The 27879-nt window shown below is 41.1% G+C and overlaps 1 protein-coding gene across 5 annotated transcripts in view; it reads left to right on the forward strand.

The window, feature by feature from the left end:
- Positions 1-27879, forward strand: part of NEBL (nebulette) — a 164964-nt gene that overhangs the window by 116892 nt on the left and 20193 nt on the right. For 3 of the 5 annotated variants that reach the window (XM_019532267.1, XM_019532284.1, XM_019532291.1), the window contains 2 exons: positions 1677-1772; positions 6750-6893. The exons of 1 other annotated variant lie outside the window; for it this stretch is intronic. In XM_019532267.1, the coding sequence (XP_019387812.1) occupies positions 1677-1772; positions 6750-6893 (240 nt within the window). The remainder of the gene's footprint in view (positions 1-1676; positions 1773-6749; positions 6894-27879) is intronic. One more of the 5 variants, XM_019532276.1, reaches the window with a different exon arrangement.

Genomic DNA, 27879 nt, shown 5'->3' on the forward strand with positions numbered 1-27879 from the left:
AGATGTCCTTGGTGGTGTTGCTTCTTATCAGGTACGAGATACAAACTGTGCAGTTTTAACAACACTCTATTCACTATACATTTTTAATAATATTTCTATTTTAATAATATTTCTAACAACAGCATGGTCCAGAGCCAGGGCAGAGCCACAGTCTCCCAACTGCACATCCCTGCCTGGAGCATTTGGGTTGCAGATTGTGGCTCTGGCCTGGCTCTGGATCATGCTGTCACTGCCACAAGATCCAGCTGGGCTCTGGAGCCGCTCCTTGCCCTGCCACCAAAGGCAGTATTGGGGGGGTGGGGAGCCTATAGCCACTCCTAAATTCCCTGTGGCCCCCCATAGCCACCCTTCTCAGTGGTACTGCTCCCACCACTTCTACCATTGCTCACCCTGCACAGGCAGTGGCAGCTGAGCCCGCCATGGTCCTACCTGCAGCACAGTCCCCCCTTGCCACCACTACCAGAAAGAGGCCTGCCAGCACTGCTGGGGCTGGTCTCCATGGAAACACTGGCCCCATGCTGTCACAGCATGGCTGTTGCTGGGGTCTCCATGGAAACTGGCCCCAGCCAGGTGGGCAGGGACTGCTGGGAAATGGAGTTCACTGCTGGCCAGATCCAGCCCATGGGCCGGACTTTGCCTGACCCTGCACTAGGGTAAGTGTATGATCTGATGGATTCATCTTTTAATTGGCCACGCTTTATAATAAGGTCTATTTTAAAATAGGTTGTAAAAGTTTATAAATTATTTTACTGGTATGTCACAGATTGTTGTGAGCTGTTCATCAGAGGTGTTGATTGGTTATAAATATTGTTATTATTGAACTTTAGGTCTGTGGTTATAGTTTATATTTATTACAAATAGGTATAAAAGTTTTAACTAGTTATATTCATTAAAATATATTAAGAGATTTCTTAATCATTTATTAATCTTTAGCAAATTATTAATACTTGGGATCTAGCTATAAATTGTAACCTTTTAATGTGCAAATCTCTCTCCTAAACTAGCCAGTTTGGGCTTGTGAATTTCAAAATTTGCAGTTAGATCTATGTACAAGTTATGAGGAAAGAAGTCATTTTCATTCCACTTAGTCTATTCATAAGATGAATTCCAAGAGTAGTTTTAGCTAAGATAGGGGATGGCGCCCCAAGGAACTTAACTTCTATGTAGGCAAACAAATAACAATTAAGTCACAGAAGAAGGAAGTGACTGTTGTGGACAGTGTGTGAGTTTTGTTTAAAAAAAAAAAAAAAAAAGCAAAGCAACCTCCCAAGTATTATAATATAAATGGCTATTTAATATGATACTTTAAAAAATATTTCATTAGTATAGTCATATGTAATGTTACTGTCATGCTTGGCAAAATTAGAAGTAAATTAAAAAACTGTCCTCTAAAAATTATAGAAAATAGGTCAGGACAGGGATTTTGAGAGGCAATCTATGTTCACCCGCTACTCTAAGGTCAGATCAGTTATATCTAATCCATTCTGGAATGATGTATAACACTTAAAATGAATGGAACAAGTTACTTTTAATAGGAAACAAATGCCTTTAGTCCATGGATGTCTAGATCTTTCTGTTAATAACTATAACAAGGAATAACACAATCACTGTTCTTTAAACTCCTTGATCTCATGCTTTTATTTATATCACTACTGTCTGTCTTCTTTCTTTGTGAGAAGACCTCAAAGTTTGGCGCACAGATCCTGGGTCCGTCTTCGACATTGATCCTCTGGAAGACAATATTCAGTCTAGGAGTCTGCATATGCTTTCTGGTATTGCTTGTATTTTGAGTTTTGCCCATATCGTCTATTTACATTTTTGTATGTAAAGCTATCATAGTAAACTTTCAGGTTGATAGGCTAACCATCTGTTATTTTTTTCCTTTCATTTTAAAACTGTTGTGTTTTAAAAATTAGCACCTTGAAGCAGTTGACTCTAATTGTATGCATAAACAAAAAACTGCAAAAACATTTCTGTCATGAACTGGAATTATTACTTCCAGTTGGAGTAAACCAAATTAATTCCATGTGTGCTGAAAACACTTGTACTGTTTGCAAAGGGGATTTTCAAATAAATGGAATTCACTAATACTTTAGACACATCCATATAATGGATTTCAAGGAACTTGTGAAACTTGTTTATAAGTCACAGTGAACTACAAGTTATATATCTGATTTGTTTGCATCCTGGTACCTGTTTGCATCTGATACAGTAGCATTCACCATGTGAAGATAGTTCCAAATATTCAAGAAGGGACATTTCCCATTCTGAGAAGTGCACAGTGTAAAGACTGTCTGGGTGTGTAAACATGAGATGCTTACTGTGCAGTAGCTCATTACTACTGTGCAGTAGTGTGGCCGAGCATGAACCATGATGCGATGCTACTGCACAGTAGTAATGAGGTACTACACAGTGTCATTTAGGCTACTGTGCTGGGATGCTACTGTGTAGTAGTGCCAGTTACTGCACTTTCATTTAGTCCTTGGTTATGTAAGTACTAAATGACTGTGCAGTGGGTATCTCATGTAGATGCCCCCACTGACAGGTAGAAAGAAAGAGAAGGATAAAACAATAGGAAATGCATACTTCAGCTTGATTTCAAATTACTTCTTTCTGATATTACATTCCCACACTTACTTCTTTACCATCTTCAATGTTTTAAATAGCGTTGGGATGATTCTATAGCTCTGGTGGTCCAGGAAAAATGCAAGAGGCAAGGATTTTTGTAAATGATATCATTTATTGGACCAGCTATATAGCTGGGGGGGATATAGACAAGTTTATGGGTACCAAGTGTTCTTTCTCAGGTCTCAGGGCAGGAGATCTGAGGAAAGATACTTGGTGCTTGAAAGATTGTCTGTATCCCTCCCAACACAAAACTGGTCTAATAGCACCCACAAAGATCCTTACCTAATGTTTTAAATAGAATTTGGTTAAAAACATTTCCATTAATGTTGAAAAAAGAAGTAGAGGAAGTTGACTGAGTGTTGTGTTTCTATTTAAACAAGGTTTTAGAACATATTTATAGATTCATTTTTTAACAATAGCTCACTTTTAGTGGTGGGTACATACTGGAAACCACTGGAGTGAGTTATGAAGTGAAATTCTGGGCTCATAGAAGTCAATGGGAGTATTGCCATTGATTTTAATGGGACCATGATCTCATAATTTCTGAATAATCTCTCATGGCTATATATATTTTTCCAAAATACTTATTGTATTTACTTAAATCCAAGAGAACTTTGAATTGAAGAGAACCCCCTAAATAATTACACTGAATATATGGACAATGTATAAATTTGTTACAATTTTCCATATACAGAATCTAATTATTGGACAGTCATCTTCAGTTTGTCTCACCCACTGTTACAGTGGAACAAGCATCTGGTGGGGGACAGGCAGTGGGGTAGTCAAGTAGCCTGTTCCCTGCCCCTTGCCCTCTGCTTCCTGTCCTCACTCAACACTTGTCCCCATGGTGCCTGCCCTGTGCCCTGGCACCTGTCCCCCCTCCTATCTGCCTCCTCATGCCTGCACTGGGTGAGTCCCTGCATCTCTTGGCCCCTGATCCTGCCATGGCCTGCACACCCTGGCATCTGTCCCCCCCTCACAACTTCCCCGCTTTTGCCTGGCCACCTTCTAGTGCTTGTCACCCATCCTTACCCTCCCTGGTGCTTCTGCCCGTCCCTCCCCCACTGCTTCTGCACCCCTCCCCACCACAGCCTCTGCCCCCACCACTTACCCACTGACCCTGCTCCAACCCAGGAATAGAGCACATGGGCACTCTGGTCCCTGTTCAGCCATGCAGCAGCAGTTGTGACAGTGGCAGTCTGAACCCCAAAGTTAGGGCCAGAGCTGCTGCTGCTGCCTCTACCACTGCAGCTACGTGACCAGGCCGGGGCCAGCGCCTGAGGCAGCATGTGCCTTGTGCCCTGGGCTGGTGCTGGAGGGTAAGTGGTGGTGGCAGGGGAACAGGCAAGGGGTGCAGAGGGAGGGTAGTACCTGTGGCTCTGAGCCTGAGCCCAGGTCTGGGCTGGAGTTAGAGCTGCAGGAGGTGCCTGCCCTCCTAGACTGTTAAATTGGGGGGAAAAACCTTATCTTGGATTTGAGTAAATCAATTGTAAGTATCTATGGTATTTATGGAAATCTTAAATACCCATGGTAGAGGCTAAAGCTCAGTGAAGTCAATGGAGGGATTCCAGCTGACTGCAGTTAGTCACAGATCCACAGAATTTTAGGGCTAGACAGGATCTTGCAAGATCATCAGGTCCAGCCCCCCTCCTCTGGGCAGGCAAGACTGCTGGGGTCCAATGACCCCAGCAAAGTGTGTGTCCAATCTCCTTTTGAAGATCTCCAGGGTAGGTGCCTGCATCACCCTTGATTCCTTGATTAGGTACTAATAAGTGGCCAAATTTTTCTTTTGGGATACACCCCATTTTAACAGTACACTTGACCATAAAACTATCATTAGTATATAAATGCTTCGTTTACATAAGCATCCTAAAACTTTTCATAAGCTTTGTTTAGACACTTTCCAGCCATAGTAACAGTATTTTAAAGGCTTTAAATATTCTTTCTCTCTCTATCTCTCCTCTTTCATACACACTGAAAATACAGTGACTGCTAAGGTAATGAGAAATGCTACAATGTTGCAGGAAGATTCTTAACTCCTAACTTTTGCAGTGTGCTCAGTGACATATATCTTGCTGTGAAAAGAAAAATGTGCTCATTTTAGTGATCACTTCTTTTCCTGAATTGATAATATTTGAAAATTACTTAAGAAAATTTGTTATTAAATTAAGATATTCAGGCTAGAGCAAGTCCTTTTCATCTTAGTTGTAAGTTCTAGAAAATTATTTTCTAATGAACACATTTTAGAAGCTTAATTATCATGGAAATAATCATCATGTGAGTGAGGTTTCAGAAGTCATATGGAGGAATAAATTGCCTACAGGAAAAATGGGATCACAGCTGAATTATATTAAATATAGGTGAATTCAGCCAGCTTCTGCTGCACTGACTACCACAGTAAAAATAATAATGGCATTATAGCTAAGAAATATTTATCTCACATATTTTCCAGTTCTTTTACATTCAGTATTCTATCAAAATTGTCTACATTTTGGATTAAAAATAGCCATTTCTAAACAATACATCACATGTTTTTTCTTTCCAGCCAAGGTTAATAAATCAGGCCTAAAAAAGGTGTAAAATATCTAGAATTGCTTGTACATGGAATTTGTACACCCAAAGCAGCTCAGGTATCAGGACTAGTATAGTTATGTGTGTACATGTGGTGTTATCTTGAACATTTGGGCATGGCACTATATTGTCATGTAAACACATGCTCAGTTTCAGATAGATCACTCGTAATTCATACTGTATGATATTTTGGGGGATTTTTATGCAAATAAGGTTGAATTGAAAGGCTTACATGGATGGTGATCCAACATAGGGTAGGGCAGGGTAAGCACCTTTGAGACCAACTAATTCAGAGGCATGAGCTTTTGCAGGCAACAACTTACTTTCCCATCTGCATAGCATCTGACAAAATAGGTTGTTACATATGAAAGCTTACACTTCTCTGAACCGGTTAATCTATAAGGCTAAGTGCAGAGATTTGTGGGAATAGGGGGAGGTTAGACTGGATAAAAAATGGCCACCTGATCTAACTTAGTTTGCCCCCCAGTGCAGACCTTGCACTTATACCCAGTCTCAGTGAATGGAAATCAATATAAACTTATAAGTGTACAGAAGTTCCACAAATGACCAGTTTAAAATTGGTGGATCCTGGTCTAAGATAGACTTGGATCAATGTACACTCAAACTTAATCTATTTAGGTTAGACAGGTGCATCAAACTTCTGCACAGTTATCTGTGCAGCCTTGGGGCTGCACTTTTTCTACCCTTCCCTCTAGAACTGGGCAATTTTTATCTCCCCACAGCCCCTCACCACACCCCACAAATACTTCATCCCACAAGTTGCTCATGGTGCCACTGGGAGAAGAAAAGATAGGTATCATTGGTGTGAGGGGAGGAGGTTTTGGGGGGGGAAAGGAGAGGGGGCTAAAAATAGCCTCGAGGTCCCCCAGGGTTCCTGTGAGCTGCCCTGATCCTACCAAACCCTCCCAGACCCCAGCAACTCCCCACAGACCCTGTCTGCCCCCTGATTACTCCCGCAGATGCTGCCTGCTCCCTCTACCCAGTTCCTCAATTCCCTCTCGCAGATGCCACTTGCCCCCACATCACCTCGCTGATCATGTCTGACCCCATATCACTCCTGTGGATTGTGTTTATCCCCATGTCCTCCCACAGATCCCCAAATCCCCCCAAGTCTGCTTGCCCCCATCTCCCCAATCCTCCCCATCTCAATTTACCTTAGATTGGGTAGCCATTTTTAACATGATCTAATTTCTCCCTAGCCCCCCTGAATGTCTGCCCTTACCCTACCTTCTGTGCGACTTACACAACTTGCCATTTCTATGACTAGTGATCCAATTTAAAAACATATAGACCAGCTTTCTAGTTGAGAGAATTAAGTATGCTACAGAGATAGAATAACACCTTCATTAGAATTTTTCTTTCCTTTCTCTGCTTCCATTTCAGCTTTTAGAGTCCTAGTCAACTTTCTGATTGTGAAATTGGTTGAAGTTCACCTTTCCATAATTTTGGGCTATTGGTACATTAATCATTTGCTGTCTATTTTATTCTGTTATAATTTATTTACTGAGCCATTCTTTTCCCTTTTGTAGAAAAAGCAAGCCGTTACAATAAACAGCATTTCCATTCTACCAGTGCTACTGGCATGAATCTGGGGGATGACAAATTAGATGGTTCTGAGATGAACTCTAGCTTTTCTTACAGCAGTGAGGTAACAAGGCCATCTGATGAAGGAGGTACCCACCTATAGTTTCCCACCATTTTTCACTAACAACACTGTCACTGTCATGTTGCATTCAAACTTCACTGATGTATTAATTCAGTGCCCCTTATCTGTACATAAAATGTTAGATCTGAGTGTGCTTTAGACATACATAACCTGCACTGATTTGAGAGCCCATGAGGAGGTTTATTTTAAATATTTCAAACTTAGAGTTGAACTGAATTAGTCTGAATACTTTAGTGACTGCTGTTTATAGTGATTACATGACTAGATTAGAATTTACTTGTCTTTTCTATCCAAAGACATAGAATAAATCAAACGATGTATAATTTAACTGGAAAGCTTAATTTTACTTTGCAATTTTCAGTGAACAAGTAAACTGAATGACAGTAACTGAAAGGCCATTTTGCCTATTAGCATGTTAAATATATTGGTATGGAAAATGAATAGAAGATATTAGTGACCTGTTAGTTCTTTTAAAAGTTAGCCTTTTCTGTACTAGAGTGATGTTCTGTTCTGTTCTCATATTACAATATACTATCTTGTTTATTTTACTTATCAGTATGTTGGCTTAACATACTTTTGCCTTTTTTCCCCTTCTATTGAAAAAATAGACATATAGCTTTGTGCAGAGAAGGCATTATTTACATGTAATTGTTATCACATATGTGTGAAATGACAGTCCTTTTTTTTTTTTTTTTTTTTTTACTGTTTTTTAAAGTAAAAGTAATTTGACAGCAAAATATTGTTTTTTGGTATTTGAGGATGTTCAGATCCTGATCCAAACTTTGTAGATCAGGGCCAGCTGAATTGCATTTGTGTGTGGATTTTGGAAGGACATAATTCATTCTAAAGAATAAAAAAGCAGAGTAATAGGAGAACCCACTTGCTAGTGCTGGAAGTATATATGCTTAAAAAGATCACGCTAAATATATAAAACTTTGAAAAAGTATAGAAGTCATTCCATCATGTAATAATGTTAGTATTCTTTGGTATACTATAGTGTTAGAAGAGTTTGTGACTATTTAACTGTAAGCAGCAAAAGGTTAAAGGTTTATTGACATATATTACTACATTACTAATATTGTTATCTGTGCCCAGAAGGCTCAGCCAGAACCATAGCCCCTTTATGCTGCCACTTTACATGTACATAGTAAGAGAGTCTATTTCTTGAATAGCTAGACTAAAAATGGGAGAAAGTAATTCACTAAGGGAATGAACCCTTACTACCTCTTGGGACTCACTCCACAAGACCACTTCCTTTTTGGTGTTTGACATGATAGTTAGTTTTCTATATCTTTCAATAAATGGCACTAAATATGCACAATGCACTAATGGTTATACCTTTCTTTGCTTTGATGCATTCTAAAGTGGGAATCTTAGCCCATTGAATAAATATCTGTTGTGGGCTTTCCTTGTTATTTTTGGCCATGTTCCAAGGCATTATAACTTTGATTTCTCAGTTTTATTTTATTGTGAATCAATATATTTTATTACTCTAGCTGTCTGAGAATAGAAAGTGGGTTTGCATCTTATTGGGTTTTTTTTGGCATTAACATTTTTTATTTCTTTGTCTCCTTTTAAATTCATTGTTCTGTTTTTAATAGGCACGTGTCAAAATAAGAATATTTTAGCCAGACATTTGTTACTATGTTGACATAAGTGGTTAGCCAATATTTGGGGTCTTGTAGATTGTTCCCATTATAGGGGAGAAACCAATTTAGTACTAGGTCTTATATCTCAAGTTTTTGCTGAGACTTCATTATTTTGTGACTGGCTTCTGGACCACTGCTTTAATGAATTATAAAGATCTGAACTTCTTTTAGAGACCTCATCCTTTGGGATGCAGCTGACAGAAGTTGGAAGTGATGCAGGACAGCCATTTCTAAATGAGACAGATTTATTAGTCAACAAAGTATTTTAATGTTGGATTAGAATGAAAACACAAATATACATACTTGGCTGTTATGGCATCATTATTTGTATACCCCTGGCAGTTGGCAATCTTTTCATAATGTCCTGACATTTCTGTTCTTTCTTTTGAGGTCTAGCAGAGCTATTTTAACATCACTAATACAGAGAAAAAAATCAGATTACAAATAATGCAGGTCTAATAGTTTAGTAAGTATTTTTCTGTTAGGATTTTTACAGATCACCAAACCAAACTGATTTTACATCCATCCAAATCTTTGGGATTTCTCTTCCTGCCAGGTTGCCAACAACTTATGAAGGGTATTCTTTAGTTAGCCACTGATAAGTCCATATTTTTACTGTGGAATATATTGTCTAGGAAAGATCCAAGCCATTTTGCTCCAGTGGTAATCTTGTTTCTGTCACAACTTGTCCAGTTTTTGTTTTTACAGCTATGTTCTCCAGTGCTAGCCACATTGAAATCTTGCCTCCTTTACATCTCCTCAGATGGACCTTACAGATCATTTTAGGTTAAGGACTGAGATAACATCACATATGGGGATCCATAGCATCCCTTCATTTATTCTCAAGGTTTACCTATTCTTGTTTCGTGTAGTATTGTAGAATTATACCAGGTCTCTTCTTTTAAAAGGTTCCCCATAAAATCTTATGTTGAGGGCTTTAGTTTTTGTTTTAACTTAGCTTTGAGGTTTCCAGAATGGTTTGCCTTACTTCTAGGTGTGTAAACATTCAACATCACCATATCTCAAGCCCCTTCTTGGTTCTGGTCCTAAAAGACCAGTACTATTAGTAACAATAGTATACACTAGCAATTCTTGGTCTATTATAATGCTGCAGTAAATTAGATGCAGCAAGTTCAACATATGACTTCATGTATTCCTTTTTATAGCTACTTTGTTTAAGACATATAACCTGTAGAATTAGCTCACAAGGTTATTTGAAAAGAAGTAAAGTACCAAAAATAGCACATTACCTGGTACATAAATCATTCTTATTGATATTTGTCTGGTATTCTTGAAAGAGAAAATAGAGTGCAGGACACACAATTCATTTAATTCAGTACAGAAAGGGGGAAAAAGACACCCTTACTTTATGATTCTTAGTAGTTGACAATGCTAAGGGTATTACAGAGCTTAGCTGGATACTTGATAGAACAAACAAAGCATCAAGGGAATTTGATTAGTTAGATAACAAAGCCTTATTGAGGCCTTATCTTAAAGCGTACAAACTCAAATGAGTATCTTATTAAGAGTATATGATAACAGCATGAACTGTGCTGTGGACAAATAATAGTCTTTCTATACAAACAGTGGTGTAAATGTTCCCTATATTCAGCTTCTGTCAGGGGTGCTAGAGTACCACTGCTTTCTCATGTCTTCTGCGTTCTTCTCTCGCTACTGCTCACAAACTGTATTATTAATGTTTTGTCCAACTATGGTTAGGTCAAGACAGAAGCAGTCGTAAGAACTAGAGGTGCACCAATACAGCAATCCCGTATAGGAGTCCAGGAAGGGTGGTCATTCCAGGTGATCCTTCAGGCCCAGAGGGAGATGATCCCGTTGTGAGGGAAAGGGGGCAAAGGGGCCAGACCTGGACATGCTGGAAAAGTGGGCAGAACACAATAGGATGCAGTTCAACAAGGACAAGTGCAGAGTGTTACACCTAGGACGTAAAAATATCCAGCACACTTACTGGCTGGGGAATGACCCTCTCAGCAGCACAGAAGCGGAAAGGGATCTTGGAGTCATACTGGACTCCAAGATGAACATGAGTTGTCAGTGTGAGGAAATCATCAACAAAGCTAACCACACTTTATCATACATTAGGAGATGCATGATGAATAGATCCAAGGAGGTAACACTTCCCCTCTATACGGGATTGGTCAGACCGCAGTTAGAGTACTGCATCCAGTTTTGGGCACCATACTTTAAGAAGGATGTGGATAACCTCGAGAGGGTCTAGAGGAAGGCCACTCCTATGGTGAAGGGCTTGCAGGCCAAACCTTATGAGGAGAGATTGAGAGACCTGGAACTCTTCAGCCTCCGCAAGAGAAGGCTGAGAGGTGATCTTGTGGCTGCCTACAGATTAATTAGCAGGGCACAGCAAGGAACCGGAGATGCTCTGTTCACCAGGGTGCCTCTTGGGGTAACAAGGAACAATGGTCACAAACGATTTAGGCTGAATATCAGGAAGAACTTTTTCACAGGAAGGGTGGCCAGAATTTGGAATGGGCTTCCAAAGGAGGTGGTGCTCTCCCCTACCTTGGGGTCTTGAAGAGAAGGCTGGAAGGGCATCTGGCTGGGGTCATGTGACCCCAGCACTCTTTCCTGCCCAGGGCAGGAGGTCAGACTTGATCATCTATTGAGGTGCCTTCTGACCCGAGCATGTATGAATCTATATCAGATTGGCACCAATATAAGGAAAATTGACAATATTGGCAGAGTTTATTATTAGTGTACTGTGACCTAATAGGGCTACATGTATAGACACAGATTTTACTGGAGCTAATTAGGCAGGTATGCAGTAAATGTCCTGTGTAGATGTGCCCATAGTGTAAGACTTATTTCCAGGCCCCCCAGATCTTTTTGTTGGCCCTTTTTGGTATTCTTTCCAGTGTTTCTGCACCCTTCGTAAAGCACCAAAGTGGGCGTGGTATTCTAGTGTAGTCTTGCAAACGTTGTATACAATGACATTCAGTCAGAGCCTAGCATTGACAGCTTACAATGAGGTGGTAATCTTAGGGTGCTGACAGATGGGTAGCTCCCCACTGTAACTCATGGTACTTCACAGAAAGTGTCATGAGTTACAGTGATCTCCCCCCTGCCGCCTAACCCAAGAGATGTTCACTGTTGAGTCTGGGGGCTGGAGGATCAAGCTCCACTTTGGAGCCAATCCAAGAAAGGCTGCGTGTCTGCTATGGAGTGCCTTCATCGGAACTCTCATTAAATGAGGATTAATTTGGTGTGTAATCAGGCACTTTTAAAACACTCTGCAGCCGTGCTCTTCTGCCAGGGCATGGTTGTAGAGCCCTTTCAGAAGGCCAAGCATGAGAAAAATAAAATATCACTTCTGTCAGCACCTTTAATGACTCCTATGTCTTTCTTTGAGTTGCTCATTTCCAAGAGCCTCTTCTCCTGTATTCTTTGGTGCCAGAGGTTTTTGTCTGTATTAAAATATATTTTGTTAGGTTAGAACCATTTAACCAGGTGATTCAGATTACTCTGTAACAGAAGCCTATCCTTCTCATTATTAACTACCCATCAATCATGATGTCATCTGCAAACTTTTCCAATAAAGATATCGTATTATCAACAAAGTTTGTTATAAAAATGGTGAATAATTTTGGATCAAGTATTGTTCACCGATGTTCCTTAATGAACAAATACATTTTAGACCCTATATGAAGGGTGACTATTATACTTACCAGTTTCAGCCAGGTTTAACTCAGTCACTGGCATTACAATATGCTGAGTTCGTATGACAATAAAAATACAGAGTACAACTAAAATATTATTAGGAGAATTATTGTTTGCTCTTAGTGAAGGAATCTTGTCTAGCCAGCCTTTTCCTTCATACCACCTCCTTCATATGGTGAATGCCCAGTGCATCCATATTCAGGAAACCTTAGAGGGCACCTACAGCTCCACTTTTCTCCTTGCCAAATGCAATCCAAATATCTGTTGGACTCTGCTTGGCACATGAGGAGCCTTGCAAGCTTCTCTTGCTGCTGTTGGCTCAGTTCCCTTGGTGTTGCGATGCTGCAGCCTGAACAGAGTTGCAAAGCGATTTACCTTTGCCTTTTCCAGCTGTTGCCCTTGGTGTGGATGTCATTTGTAGCTTTTTGTACATATTGGTTGGGTTTTAAGGCTGCTGCATTTGGAAAAAGGTCCATTTATCTTATCTTGATTTTCCACACCCAGCTCTGCAGGCTGCTGGTGAGCCTCACGCATGGCATTGCCCATCAGCAACCTGCGGAGCCACATGTGTGACTGGCTATAGGAAAACCAGGTCACAAAATCGTTGGACGTAGGTGTTGCAGTGAACGTAGTCTTTCTGGACTTTAGGAAGGCCTTCAACACTGTCTCTCACCCCATTCTTTTTAAGAAATTAGGTGACTGTGGCATTGATGCCTACACAGTCAGATGGGTTGCAAATTGGCTGGAGGGTCACACCCAGAGAGTGGTGGTGAATGGGTCATTTTCAGTTTGAAGGGATGTGGGCAGTGGGGTCCCACAGGGCTCGGTCCTCTTGCCCTCACTGTTCAACATCTTCATCAGTGACTTGGAGGAGGGGGTGAAAAGCACCCTGTTCAAATTCATAGATGACACTAAGATGTGGGGAGAAATGGGCACACTGAAGGAGAGGGACAGGCTGCAACTAGATCTAGACAGGTTAAAGGGGTGGGTGGATGAGAACTGGATGGGATTCAATACTGACAAGTCAAGGTACTGCTCCTAGGGAGGAAGAACCAGCAGCATACCTCCAGGCTGGGGAACTCCCTTCTCGTCAGTGCAGAAGCAGAAAAGGATCTTGGAGTCATTATTGATTCCAAAATAAACATGGGCCGCCAATGTGGGGAGGCAGTCAGGAAGGCTAACCGCACCTTGTCATGCACCCACAGATGCATCATGAGCATGTCCAAGGAGGTGATCCTCCCCCTCTATGTGACATTGGTCAGGCTGCAGTTGGAGTACTGCATCCAGTTCTGGGTGCCCTACTTCAGGAGGGATGTGGACAGCATTGAGAGGGTCCAGAGGAGGGTCACTCGCATGATCAGGGGGTAGCAAGGCAGGCCCTATGAGTGGACGCTACGGGACCTGAACCTGTTCAGCCTCCACAAGAGAAGGCTGAGGGGGGATCTGGTGGCCATCTACAAGCTGGCCAAGGGGGACCAGCAGGCAATGAGAGAGTCCCTGTTCCCCCCGAGCACTACTGGGAGTTACAAGGAACAACGGCCATAAGTTGACTGAGAGTAGATTCAGGCTAGATATCAGAAGGCACTACTTCACTGTCAGGATAGCTAGGATCTGGAATCAACTTCTGAGGGGAGTGGTGCTCGCTCCTACCCTGCGGGTCTTCAAAAGGAGGCTCAATAATCACTTGGCTGGGGTTGTTTGACCCCAGCTTGCTTTCTTTCCTGCCCATGGCAGGGGTTCGGACTCGATGATCTGCTCAGGTCCCTTCTGACCCCACCAACTATGAAACTATGAAAACAGCGTATAGCAGTGGTGGCAGTGTGGGCCAGCATGGGGCGTGGCAGCCACCATGTGTGAGCCCCCCCGTTCATTTGGCTGGGCAGTGTATGCATGCATGGCCTGCAGAGGGGCGCCACTGCCCTCATTCCCCCTCACCCTGGGTCCTGCTCCTGGGAGTGGGCACAGAGTGAGCTGGGTGGGGGGTGGGGAGGCATTGTTGCAGTGTGTTGTGTGGGGCCAGCGGTGCCTGGTGTGCCCCTCCACCTCCCCTGATTAAGAAGCAATCTACAGGAATGCTCTGGGGGAGATGCTGCTGCCGTGCCCCAGGGCACACTTCATTCCTGCCCACCTGCCTGACCGTGCGTACCCCTGGTTGACAACCCCTGTTCTAGGTCTCTTTAAAAGGGAGAGCATGTTGGCTTATCATCAGAGACTGCTTTGTTTACCTACAACAGTTGGCTAGTAATCATGCTGCAGGTAGTATTTTCAGAAGCATATAAATGATATATAGAAGCTTACGTTCTATTTTGGAAACTGATGTAGTATCACTGAAAGTCAGTAAGACATAACTTAAGTTACCCCATGCGTAAGTCACCTTACAAAATGAATATGATTAGTGGCCTGGGAATCAAGACTTATGAGGGAAGGCTGAAAGAATTGGTGTTATTTAGTTTGGAAAAGAAAAGACTGAGGGGGGATTTGATAACAGTTTTTAAAAACCTAGAGGGTTATTATAAGGAGGATGGAGGTGGGCTTTTTTTCTGTGACTACTGGGGACAGGACTAAGAGCAGTGGCTTCAAGCTGCAGTAGAGAAAATTGAGATTGGAGATTATGAGGAACTTTCTGACTAGCAGAGTAGTCAAGCATTGGAACAGGCTACCTAGAGAAATTGTAGAATCTCCATCCTTGGAAATTTTCAAGAGCAGGTTGGAAAAGCTTTTCGTTAGGATGGTTTAGTCAGAGACAATCCTGCCTTGAGCAGGGTGCTGGACTAAATGATCTTTTGACATCCCTTCCAGCCCTACTTTCCTATGATTCTATACTCTCCTCTGTTTCCTGTGCACTTTTGAAAAATGTACCCTGCGACTATGAAGGCATGACTTAGATTAAGTCCCTTTGCTGTAGTGGCCTAAATTGTGCTCACATCCACCATTTGATGCAAGAATTGCTGTGATTAAATTGAAAAGTGTCAAGGGCCACTTCCATTCTTGCTACTATGTCCAAGGGAGAATATTTTTTTCTACTCTTGTCTAAATTTGTTGGTTGTAGTAAAAGGGACTTGTTAGGGAAGGGAGAAGGTTGGCCCAGACCAAGAAAGCAAGTAGCCCCTGGTGCTTACATTATATGGCTATAGCCCACCGGTAGCCTTGGGTATTTTGCATTTCAGCAACTGCAGTAGCCCAGAATACAGGCAACACAAAGCTGCCTTAAAAATGGCACAACACAGAGTTCACTCTTATGTCACTCCTGCCTCTGTTAAATTAATTTTTAGGTAGGGACACACATAACACTTAGAAGTTTAAGCCTAAAGCTGACATACAAGCCTTTTAAACCAGTTTAAATCTTCCTGGAATGGTTAAAAAATGAAGCAGTATTTTTAACCAGTTCACTGGGAACCATTTCAGTGTCATGTGCATCTGCACCGCCTGGGAGCAATTGTGAAATGGTTCCCATTTTGGAACGGTCCCATTGTTCTGTGTGACTGCACCTTTTGTTTTATTTATTAATCTCAAACAAAAGATGGTAAGGGAAAGCAAGGAGCTCAGGGAGTCATCAGAGATTTGAGTATATATTTCTTTTCTGAAACTTTAGTTATAAAAAGAAAGCAGCACATTACAAACACAGGAAATTCTAAGTTAGGAATAACATTCAAATCACCTACATTTTTGAGTGTATGGCAATTCACAGCCAAGGAAGCTAAACTATAGCTGTTTCCACTTATCGGAGTTCCCTTCCTGCCACCTGGAACGAATTGTGTATTACAATAATTATTAAAAAAAATTAGGCTCTTCCATGATGGGGCAGGAAGTAACTATACAAACTCATGGGTTAGTAGATTATTAGCATCATGGCGATCTGACACAAGGTATATACTTTTGTTAGTTGCCTTGGCATTGTTATCAGGGCACTGCCATTATTTCAGTCACTTCTATTTTCTATCATCCCTTGTGTCACTGATCCTGAAGCTGCTTCTTTTGCTGCTCTTGTGTTTCAAATTAGAAAATCCAGTCCTCAACACTAGAAGAGGTTATACTATCATGAGTCATTGCTATTATCTTTCTTTCAATTCCTTTTCATGCAGCAGTTTGGACATCCACATTTTGTTTTCATTAATGCTCAGAGCCTCATTCTTCAAAGTTCTTGCTTTTGTTGTAGTTATCAAAGTCTTTTATACTACTTTCCTTTCATGTTGTTTTGATCTCAGAATGTTTTAATTTCACTTCTTAATATTATTTTGTTTCGTTTAGCTTTTATTTTTAATTATTTCAGTTTATTGCATCTCTATGGGGCATTCCTTTCAGCTGTCTCCTAGTTTCCTTATATTTAAATCAGCAGGATTTTATTTAAATGCTACCCGTGTTTGTTTTAATTCAGAAGGTTTTTTAGAGTGAACTTAGTTGTCATCTGGTATTACTCATTTAAGCTTGTTTTATTGTTATTTACAATTTTTTTTGCTGAATTTTTCCTGGCAGTACTTTTCCCTTTCTTTCATGTGTCTTTCTATTTCCTTTCTACCTTAATTTCTAGTGTCCTTTTTAGGTTTTCATTGCAACACTCCTGCTTATATACGTAGCACATACATTTCTCTTGCCCCCATCCCATTTTAAGAGCCAAAGCTCACAATTGTCTTTATTATTTTACACTTGTATTTAATTTGTGCATACAGAAAAAAATGAGAGTAGGTATGAAAACTTCATTGCCACTGTGACGGTCAAGCCTAACATCATTGCAGGGTTGGGGGAAATGTTAGGTAAGTTGTTTTCTTTTCTCCCCGCCCCACCCAATGCACACAAATTTGGCATTCTCTTATCTTAAAATCTTCCCTGATGCCTCTGTCCAGACAGTAGACTTCATAGGAGCTGGCTCAATGAAGCTTTGATCAGGACATACAGGAGAATAAACAAAGATACTGAGATAGCTCTTAAAGCAGAATTTTCCAATATACCATTTGTCTTAATTTTAATGGGAATGCTACACAATTGCATGGGTACAGCATAAAGAGTATTAAGGCTTAACCCTTCCAGTCTTAACTCCCAGGGTTCACCCAATCTTTGAAACATCTCACCTGCTTACCATGAAGAGAATGAGGGGATATGTAAGAGTACTTCAGTCTTCAAAGACCCTAGATCTCCCCTTCTTCATCTGGAGTAATACTGTTCAGCATTCATCTCCTTGGTCTCTTGCCTACTCCTTTAAGCCTCTCACGTTATGTCGGGATCACAAGCTTATCCTGCACAGCAGAGGTACCCTCAAACTGCTGTGCTGTTCCGCACAAGGCAGGTGGGATAGGAGAAAGATTCTGTTAAGCTTAGTAGTTCACTGTTATGCTGAGGTAGAGTAGTAGAGATGGGAGCACTTTATTCTAGTGGCAGGATTTACAGACCCACTGCCTCATCTCAGTCTGTTTCTTTCTACACTTCTTGGGCCGCATGGACTTTGTAGGTTAGGGCAGTAATACCCTTGTTATTGATTCCACCAGTAGGGTCCCCTGGTTGGGATGGAGTGGGTCTGGGCATGACAGTTTAAAGCAGTCTCTGCAGTCAAGGGGGGTTGCCAGCCCAAGAACATTTTTTTTTTTATTCCAAGCTTTTTACTGGCAAGCAATTTGCAGATATCAGTAAAAACTTCCAGATTGTCAGTAAAACCATTTTCTTGGTTTGGCAACTGTTCTCAGACCTTCAATATGCCACAAAATGCTATGGCACTTTGTAGCTCCAGAAAAATACAGGAAACCCTTGCTATTCATGGCTTCGGCATTTGTGGTTTCAAATATTCGCAAATGCTGAACTTGTATTTTAAATACACTTAAAGGAGCTCCTCAGAAGGTCCATACTTGCTGTGGCCAGGCTCCCACCACCACTGCCGCACTCCCGCAGTCCCTACCTCCAGCCACCGGGGGCACCGTATTCATGAATGCAGGTGGTGTTCATAAATGCAGTGCCTTATTCGTGGATTTTGCCATTCATGGGGGATACATTCCCATATCCCCCACAAATGGTGAGGGTCTCCTGTAATAAAGTACTGTGAGGGTTGCACACCTGCATAGCCCCTAGCTGTGAGCACTACAGATTCACCTCCTGCCAAGGAGCAACCTTTTTTGTGAAGGTGTCAGCAACTGATTGGGTTGTCTCAAAGCTGCCCAGTGTGCTGCTGCCACAGCAACAGTGGAGCAGAATGGCTCTGTGGCAGTTGCTGCTATAGGTCTACTGTCAGCTGCTCACCCTCTTTCCCCATTGGAGTGGGGGTGGGAGAGGAGAGCACTCTGGAATGCTGGGAGTCTGAAGTGTTATTTGCAACTGTCCACAAGTCAAATGTTGGGCTATAAAAGGTAGCACTACTAAATATTCCTGTTTGAAACAGGAACTTTTTTGTGGTGGATCCACCATTTTTATGGCACTACAACCTGAATACATGGATACTTGCTGTTTGTAGCTCTACTGTAAAGCTACAGAAGTAATATGTGTCCACAGCACAACTGGAGCTGCAGCTAGCAAGGGACGTGAAAGGTAACAACAAGAGTTTCTACAAGTATGTTAGCAAAAAGGGGAAGAGCAGGGAGAGTGTAGGTCTCTTACTGAATGGTAGAGGCAACCTAGTGAGAGACAAGAAGGAAAAGACTGAAGTACTCAGTGCCTTTTTTTACCTCCGTCTTCACAGGCAAGGTCAGCTCCCAGACTACTGCACTGGGCAGCACAGTTTGGAGAGAAGATGAGCAGCCCTCAGTGGTGCAAGAACTGGTTAGGGACAGTTTAGAAAAGCTGGATATGTACAAGTCCATGGGGGCAGATGCAATACATCTAAGGGTGCTGAGGGAGTTGATTGATGTGATTGCAGAGCCGCTGGTCATTATCCTTGAAAACTTTGGGTGATTGGGGGAGGTCCCAGATAATTGGAAAAAGGGAAATATGGTGCCCATATTTAAGAAATGGAAGAAGGAGGATCCAAGGAACTACAGACTGGTCAGCATCACCTCAGTTGCTGGAAAAATCATGGAGCAGGTCCTCAAGGTATCCATTTCACAGTACTTGGAGGAGAAGAAGTGATCAGGAACGGTCAGCATGAATTCGCCAAGGGCAAGTCATGCCTGACCAACCTGACTGCCTTCTATGATGACATAACTGGTTCTAAGGATGCAAGGAAAACTGTGGATGATATATACCTTGACTCCAGCAAGGCTTTTGATATGGTCTCCTACAGCATTCTTGCAAGCAAGCTAAGGAAGTATGGGGTGGATAACTGGACTGTAAGGTTGATAGAAAGCTGACTGAATTGTTGGATTCAACGGGTAGTGATCAGTGGTTCGATGTCTAATTGGCAGCCTGTATCGAGTGGAATGCCTCGGGGTCGGTCCTAGGGCCAGTTTTGTTCAGTATCTTCATTAACAATCTAGATTACAGCAAGCTGGGGGGTTATAGTAGATATGCTGGAGGGTAGGGTTAGGTTGTTATAACTGTCTGTGAAATTTTATATCTCTCATATGACCTGATACAATTTTTAACTTGCATTTGTAACAACTGGCTATAGAATTGTGATGCAGATAATACAGACTTGATTATCTATATCTAATTCTAATTTGTTTTCCATATGGATTTTCACTTTTTCACTTAAAATGACAGTAAAACTTTTTCATTTAGTTTCAGTGTGTATGAACATCACATGATAACCTCTGTTTACAGTTTTACAGGCTGGTGACTTTTAAAACATTCTAACTTCTTGAATTTCTTAAGGTGTTGCTTGTTTTATGGCCAATACACTATTAGCCATACCCTACACCTTACGTTTAAATAAAACGCTTTGTTTTCTAACTTGCTGTCAGAGGATTAGGGCATTTTCTAAGGTTATGTTGGAATGTTGAACATAGCTATCTGCACTCCAAAAACAGCAGACTAGAAAGTTAGCATTAAACTGAATTTTGGGGTTGGGAGGGTGTGCATTTTTCCTGAAAAGATCATTAGGACTTTGCTATTTTGAAGGGACTGGGCCAAATTATATAATGATCTGCTCCCTGCAGACCAATAAAGGATCGTCACAGCATCTGCTGACTCTTATGCCATCCAGCTCTCAGTGTTCAAACTTCACAGAGAGACCTCCATGGAGTTCAAGAATGGGGTTATGGAAATAGCATCCTGTATGTAAAGTCACCTTTTTACATAGAAATGGGGAAATGCATGAACAGTCTGTGCCTGTCCAGTTATTTTATGATACATGTGCACTTTTGGAATACAGAGCCTTTTCAAGAACCAAATTGTTCTCCTGTGCCTTGTCTTAAATTCTCATTCCAATTGCTAAGGGGCTTATTGTAGAATACTTTAGTTATTTGCATCAGCACAGCACTGATTCCTATGATCTACATTATGTTATTGGCTACATTTTTTTAAATAAAAGTTCTGAAACAGTTAAATAGCTATTTTGTAAATCCATTCATGTTTTGGAATAAAATTCTAGACCGTAGTTTTCAATAGAAAGTGATAGGACTTCAGGGAAAATGATTTGCTCTCTTGCCTCTGCCCTTATACTGTATTTCTTTGCTAAGATAGTTTTATCGACTTAATTTTTCCCTCTACAGAAATCTAAGATGGTCCCTGAAAATGACAATAGAAGTTACAAAATAAATACAGCATAAGTATCTATATTAGAAACATGTGTAACATAAATATTCAAGTTGGGGTATTTTGTTCCTCCTTTGGTAATGCATTATTTTTCCCCTACATGTTTCAAAGTAAGCATATGTTTTTTTCTCTAAGTTTACTATAATTCTCATCACTTTCAGTTGGACTTGCTTGAGAAGGAATTGCAGGATTATGAACTTGGCACAGTAATTCAGTTCAACTTTATGCAAATAACTGAAAATGTTATTTGGACTGCATTATTGTTTGCATGTTTTTGAGGGCAGTGTTATCAAAATACAGAATTACATAATTTTATCCATTATATTTTGAAATTTGCTGGCTTTGAGAGTGGTTGAACTCCAGATGCCACAGCTCTGAGTCTATGCTGTTTTTCCACACAACCCCTCCCCCCTCTCCCCCAATCCCCAGACTGGGCAGCCTCCCCTCTGGACCCACCAAAACTCCCATGAAACCACCAGTCCCCGGTGGACCCACCAGCCTTCCACCCACCCCTCCTGACTTGTTTTTGACTGCTTGCACCTTTCTTGGCAAGCTGTGAATGCTTGCACTTGGTGATCTTGACTCAGGTTTAGCTGCCTAAACCTGAGCTGGGTTTTGTAAATGCTTGTTCACACCCTACATTCACACCCCAAGTTATCACAAGCTGTCACAAGTTACAAGTAAAAAGGTACAAAGGATTTTATGGGAGGAATTTTGGGTTTTGGTTTTGCATTTTTCTTTTAGCATTGCTTCTTTACACCTTTTAAAGTCTGAAAAATAAAAGTTTCACCTGAGCCAAACCCAATAAGATGATAATATTGTAAACCATTAATATAAAAGGGAAAGTGAAATACGAGTAATTGCTCCCACTAGCAAATATAAAAAAAAATCAATGAAGTTAATCAAGAAAGAAAGTTCAGAATTCATCTAGTAAAATCTTAACAGAACAAGGAAAAGTGCCTATCCATGTTCCTGGGAGCAGTGGTCAGCCCCCAGATCCCTTGTCAATAAATCTGGCTTCAGCTAAATGAATTTTCATGTTATACCTCTGTGTTTTATTGTTCCTTTAGGTTAACTGAAACCACTGTTTTTGTCCTGCTGCAGTAAGTGATGCTATATAAGTTTACACTAAGTCTTGAGCCAACAACTGCAGTGAACTTTTATTGTATGTGTGCTGCAGTTGGTCACAGTGAAGCAAGGTCACATTTTATCTGTCTCACTTTTGTTCACATTGGACCAAAATCTTGCCCACCATGAACATATCACAGATGTTTCTCTCAGTAGAATTGAATTCACTTATGTCAAGGCAGAATTTGGTCTGTTATCTTCCAAAAAAATAACTGCCTAATCATTGTAGAACCATGGTTGATTCCAACTTTCCTAAAGCTATAAAGAATATGCTGCAATATTATTGAACTGTTTTTCCAATAAAATACAATTTGGGTTTATTCTTTTGGAATAAAGGTACCAAATGTACTATACAACTTAGAAATGTGTAATTAACTAACTTCCTTAATGATCCCATAAACCATGGGTAGGCAAAATATGGCCCATGGCCACATCCAGCTTGCCAGGCCATTCTATCTGGCCCACGGAGCCCCTAAAAAATGTATATTTTTCTACTCCTGGCTACCTGTCAAAGATGACAGGAGCCAGGGCCAGTAGGGCCCAAGGGAAAGGGGATGCTGGCAGGACTCACCAGCAAGGCCAGCCTGGCCCCGCCCCACCCCGCCCCAAACCCCTTCCTGTGCCCACCGCCTCCCACTCCCAACCGGAAGTCTCTGCTTGCCTCAGCTTTCATTGCTTTCCTGCACTCCTGCCGGCCAGTCCGGCACCACATGGCCCCTGGCTGCATGGCTGGATTGGGGAGTACGGTGCCCATGCTGGTAACTAAGTGCCAGGAGTAGAAGGGGTGTGTGTGTGTGTGTGTGTGTGTGTAATGAGGGAGAGACTGTATGTGTGTGTTAATAGGATGAGTCTCATGTGCACAACCCACCATACACATGCACCCCCCCTTGCACTGCCATACATGCAGACCCCCAGACCCACAACCCCTCACACATCCCAGCCACCCTCACACAGCCCCCCAAAAACCCTATACCTACCCACACACTAAAAGCCTCCAACAAACCTATACTGGTGCCTGCCACCCCTCACAATATACAAAAGTAAGACTTCATTTTAAGCTATTGTGCAATCATCTATGTACACTACATGAACACATGTACACCAGGACAAAAATATTTTTGATATCAAATTAATCTTGTAGATGTTAAATTTTTAGAATATAATTTGGTATTTTTCTGGTTCTGAGATGGAAAAACCTCTTGCGGAAAGGAGTATTTTTGGGGGCAAGGGGCGGGACTTCTGGTGGCAAAGGTCAGGGGTTAGGAGGCAGGACTTCTAGTCACAAGATGGCGACCAAGGGGTAGGGAGACCAATGCAGCCCTCAACAGCTTGCCAGAAGTTGGTAAGCAGCTCTCTACCCAAAATAATTGCCTACCTCTGCTATAAACAAAAGGATGAAAGGTAACTGAACTAGCTGTTAGATCTAAGCGGGAAAAATATCTTTGTTTGCCTATAGTATCTTGTTACCATATTCCCACTTTTGTTGCCAAAGAAACTCATAAACTTCATAAAGTTTTCTGGGAGCTGAAAATTTCCATTGCAGTAGATTTCAACACCATGCACATTTCTTTGTGCAGCTTTCTTGACTTCATCTGTAATCCAGCCACATGTTAAAGCAATTACTGGCATGATAAAACAAGGGATAAGCCAAAAAGTTATTCCACAAAAAAAATTGTAATAACTTTATGGCTGGTTCCTATCGGGCCATCAATTGAAATGTGACTAGGGGAGCCCTGTCAGCTGATCGAGGCTCCCAGTTTATCCCCTTGGATAAGATTGACTGAATTAAGGGTGATCATGCCTATGGAAGCAAGTGTCAAATGAAATGGACTATTTTTTGGTTATTTTTCTGAGTTTATCTTAATGAAATTCAGTTTGTGCTTGAATATTTCCAGTTAACCAATTCCAGTGAATCCTGCATAGGTGGACAAAAACAAGCCTCGTCAAGGCTCGACTCTCTTACAAACCATGTTTAAATGAGAGATGAATAGGCTCTCATTCTTTGAATATTAACAACCTTGGCAATTGTGGTCATGACTCTTTACCTTCCCTTAAAAAGATGACTCTAGAAAGCTACAAAAAGTCATTCATGTTATACTTGGTTTTGAAAGAATCCCTTTCAGGCCCTCTTTACGTGTGTAGGTAAAGACACAATTGGATCTAATGCATGATCCACACAATCACACCTCCTGCCATGCCACGTGCATGGTAGAAGGTGTGATTGTGAGATTACGCATTAGACCCAATTATGACTTAGTGCCAGTGTAGTGGGGAGCCTGATCCTGGGTTCCACCTGCATCTGCAAGGAGCAGGTTCCCATGATCCCCTGGCCTGGGGTTTTCATGCTGGGCATGGAGGATCCCTGTGGGGATGAGTGTGGGGGCAAGGGTGGCTCCCCATCTCTGCACACATTCCTGGGGGCGGAGGGTAGGGGGGCACATGCCCCCAAATCTGTTCCTGCTTTTTTGGTTCCCAAGCAGTTTCTCAATTTAGAATGAATTAGTCCAAAGGAAGAAAATATTCTTTCTATATCTGCAGAAGAAGTTACAGCTTTTAAAAGCTGAATTATCACTTCAATAGTCTCTAATGGATCCAGGTGCTTCAGTGACTTCTATCAATTCACTGGTGTGACTTTCTTTTAAACCTCATCAGAAAACATATATTTCTTGAATGGTTAACCCTTAGTCCTGAAATTTATTATAGTTGAAATTATGGAGGGGTGACTGCTGGTGCCCATGTCATAACCAGCTTCTCTGCTTCAGGAGTTCAGGACTGACCCTGATGCCAAATATTGAGAATATTGACAAGATGATGAACTGGAGATATTGCTTGATCCATTATTTTTTTTTAATACCTGTAATTTAACTCTGTCATTGCGTATTTCTCTTTTTGAGGTCTTGGTTCCTTCCAAATTTCAACAGCATCAGCAATAAAACTGCAATTTCACTGCACTTTTTTCAAGGCTACAGTAAAAGGCTTCAGGGTAGTCACCATACATTCTACATTTCTCTTTAGCCCAATGTTGAGAACTTTGGCTATGACAGTTCCATCTATTTTGTTCACAATTTTGTTCACAAATTATCATCGGATTAGGCCAGTTCTCAATATATTGGTCAAAACAGTCAATTACTGAGTTCCATCACATGTCTTATGGGAGAGCTAGTTTGGTTCCTTCTGCTTTCTTCAGAGCAGCTGCTGCAAAGGCTTGTCATGGAACTGTTTTGCAATTTCAATATTAGCCTTTTTTCTGGAGCCCTGAAGTCTTCGGCTAAGTGGTGGGTCGAATGAGTGTTGCATCTATATGTTATTAGCTTGGGCATTTCTTCACTTCCTGATTTCTTCTCATCTTTGATACATTTGCAGCATTGTGACAAAGCTGCATGCTTAGATGTGTGATTTTTTCCCAAGTTTGTTATAATAGCTTTTGCTGCTACTTCTTGCAAGTATTCTGCTGTGTGTGCATTTCGTGATGTATCAGTTGTTTTTGCGAGGTAGACAGTCTCTTCTTCTGTTGTCACACGATTACATATTACTGGAGCATTGTGGACATTGCCTCTCCCATCAAGACCCAAGTTAACAATTTTCCCCTCTAGACTTTTTGCACACTGTTCAATTTGTTTCTCTTACATTTTATCTAGCAATCTACCTGCTATATCTGCTCTGTTGGGTGGACTATATCCTGGTTGTAATAACTGAACCATGTCAATAAAGTGTGTATTCTCAACCATATGGAAAGGACAGTTTGTTGCATAAATGAAAACAAACCAAGCAATTTTTTCATCAATGAGAAAAATTGTTGATGTATGAAATTTTGATGTATTCCTGTAATCTGCAGGTTCTTATTACAGACTTGTGTATGGTTGTTTCTGGATGGAGATTTTTTTTCTTTTTGCTACAGGTGAATACTGTGAGACACATTTGACTGGAACACTGGTATCATTAGCAGATAACTCTGAAACTGTAGACAGTGATGATGATGTTGAAGATGGATAGTCAGAATCCTGTACATTAAGGATTAAGGGTGGATCCTCTTGAACAAAAGAAGTCAATGCAGTCACTACAGTACTGCTTATTTAGTATTACTCATTGCCTCAGTACTGCTTTAGAAGTGAAACTGTAAAAAAAGAAAAAAGAAAAAAAAAGGCCTATTTCAGCCATTATTTTATATCACAACTGCATTAAAATATGATAGTTCCATACAGTAACAAATACATTTTTGCTCAAACATTTTAATGAAAATTCAAGTAGTCCTGAAGTCCACCCAAAAGATACAGACAGGGAAGACAGGGAGTCCTTAAGAAAGAAGTATGAAATAAGCAAGTTTATTAACCTGGAGATCCTGCATGTTCAGACATGTTCCATTCATCATCTTCAAAGTCTTTAAATCAGCTTCCTCCTGAGAAGAAGCAGTTCTCATGATGTTTCATTTGGGCAACCAGGCCTTGCATTTCTTTGTTGCACTATTTGCATTTTGCACACATGCCTGTCTTACTCGCAGGTAGAAGAACTTCATTAAAATATTCCCAAATAGGGTCTCAAGGCCTGACAAGTCTGCTGCCATGATAGGTTTTTCCTTCTTCCATACCATTCCCTCACTAGATCTCAAATCAGTGGAGGGGCGATACTCTGAAACTTATCCTTCAAGACTTCTGAAATATTCTGCTCAAAATGATTCTCTTTTGTTTCTACTGCCTCTTCTTCCTTGCATTTATCTCCAGGCTCCTTCTCTTGCCCAGATCTACTCCAACCCCAACAATCCTCTATTCATTTAACTTCTTGGACCTTTGTACATTTAGAGAGAGGTAAGGGCTTGAGTCTTTGTACCCAAACTTGCAGAGAAACAATAGGGCTGATGGGTAGGTAATCAGGTCTGTTATCTTTCATCTCCATATATTGCTGTTAATGAGGATGTTGCCTCTGGAACATAAATCCACAGTTTGAGAACTGAAACTAAACATCACAGAGATGATTGATGGGCTCTTCTAGACCAGGGGTTGTGAACTAGGGGTATGCATACCACCAGGAGTACTTGAGAAGGCCTTAGGGGGTATGCAAGGGCAGGTGGGGACAGAGCACTACCACGTAGCATTCTGTGCAAGCGCCACCCACCCGGGCACATGCAGAGGAAGCTCACATACGGCAGCGGAGGAAGCTCACATACGGCAGCTGCCGCTGCTCTGCATCCGGCCACCCACCCTCCCCTCCCAGATTGGTGACCAAGGGTACACTGCTCCACATCTGGCCACTGGGGGGGTAAAATGATGCAAAAAGGTTGAAACCCCTTGTTCTAGACTGAGCACTGAATCCCATTGGGTAGAGTGGTTTTCTTTAATTTTTAGTAATTTATAGATGAGCTTCTGGGAACCCCATAAGACTGGGTCCCTAATATAGTCCATGGCCTTTCGTGACCTATTTCTAAAATTTCTAAAATGGTTACATGAATATATTGTCTCAAATGCTATATAATTAAAAGTTATAATCCCTATTTCATGATTATATCTTTGAGCTTTAACACAAATTAAAGCTATCTTTATATAGGTTTATTTTTTTAAAACAGCATGTTAAAAATAAAAAATATGATTAAATAAACAAAATCTGATTTAAATAAAAATCCAATTTTTAGTTTAAAAAATAATAATTGATTTTTATCCACCCTGTCTTTCATCAGATTTTGATACAATAAACTATATTATATTGTTGACTCGCCTGCAAGATCTACAGGATTGGCAAAGTCTCGACTAATGACAATACCAACAAGAACAAAAAAGGGTGTGGGAGAGAAGGGAGATGGTGAGAAGAGGGTAAAGGAAAGCTGAGGACAAGGAAAGGGGCAGAAATAAAGATTTCCAATTAGTTAATTTTGATTAATCTCTCGTGGATATTGATAGGATCAGCATAAACTAATTGATCAAA

Source organism: Crocodylus porosus, unplaced genomic scaffold (genome assembly GCF_001723895.1).
Source record: "Crocodylus porosus isolate Cpor-Errol unplaced genomic scaffold, CroPor_comp1, whole genome shotgun sequence".
Taxonomy (NCBI): Eukaryota; Metazoa; Chordata; order Crocodylia; family Crocodylidae; genus Crocodylus; species Crocodylus porosus.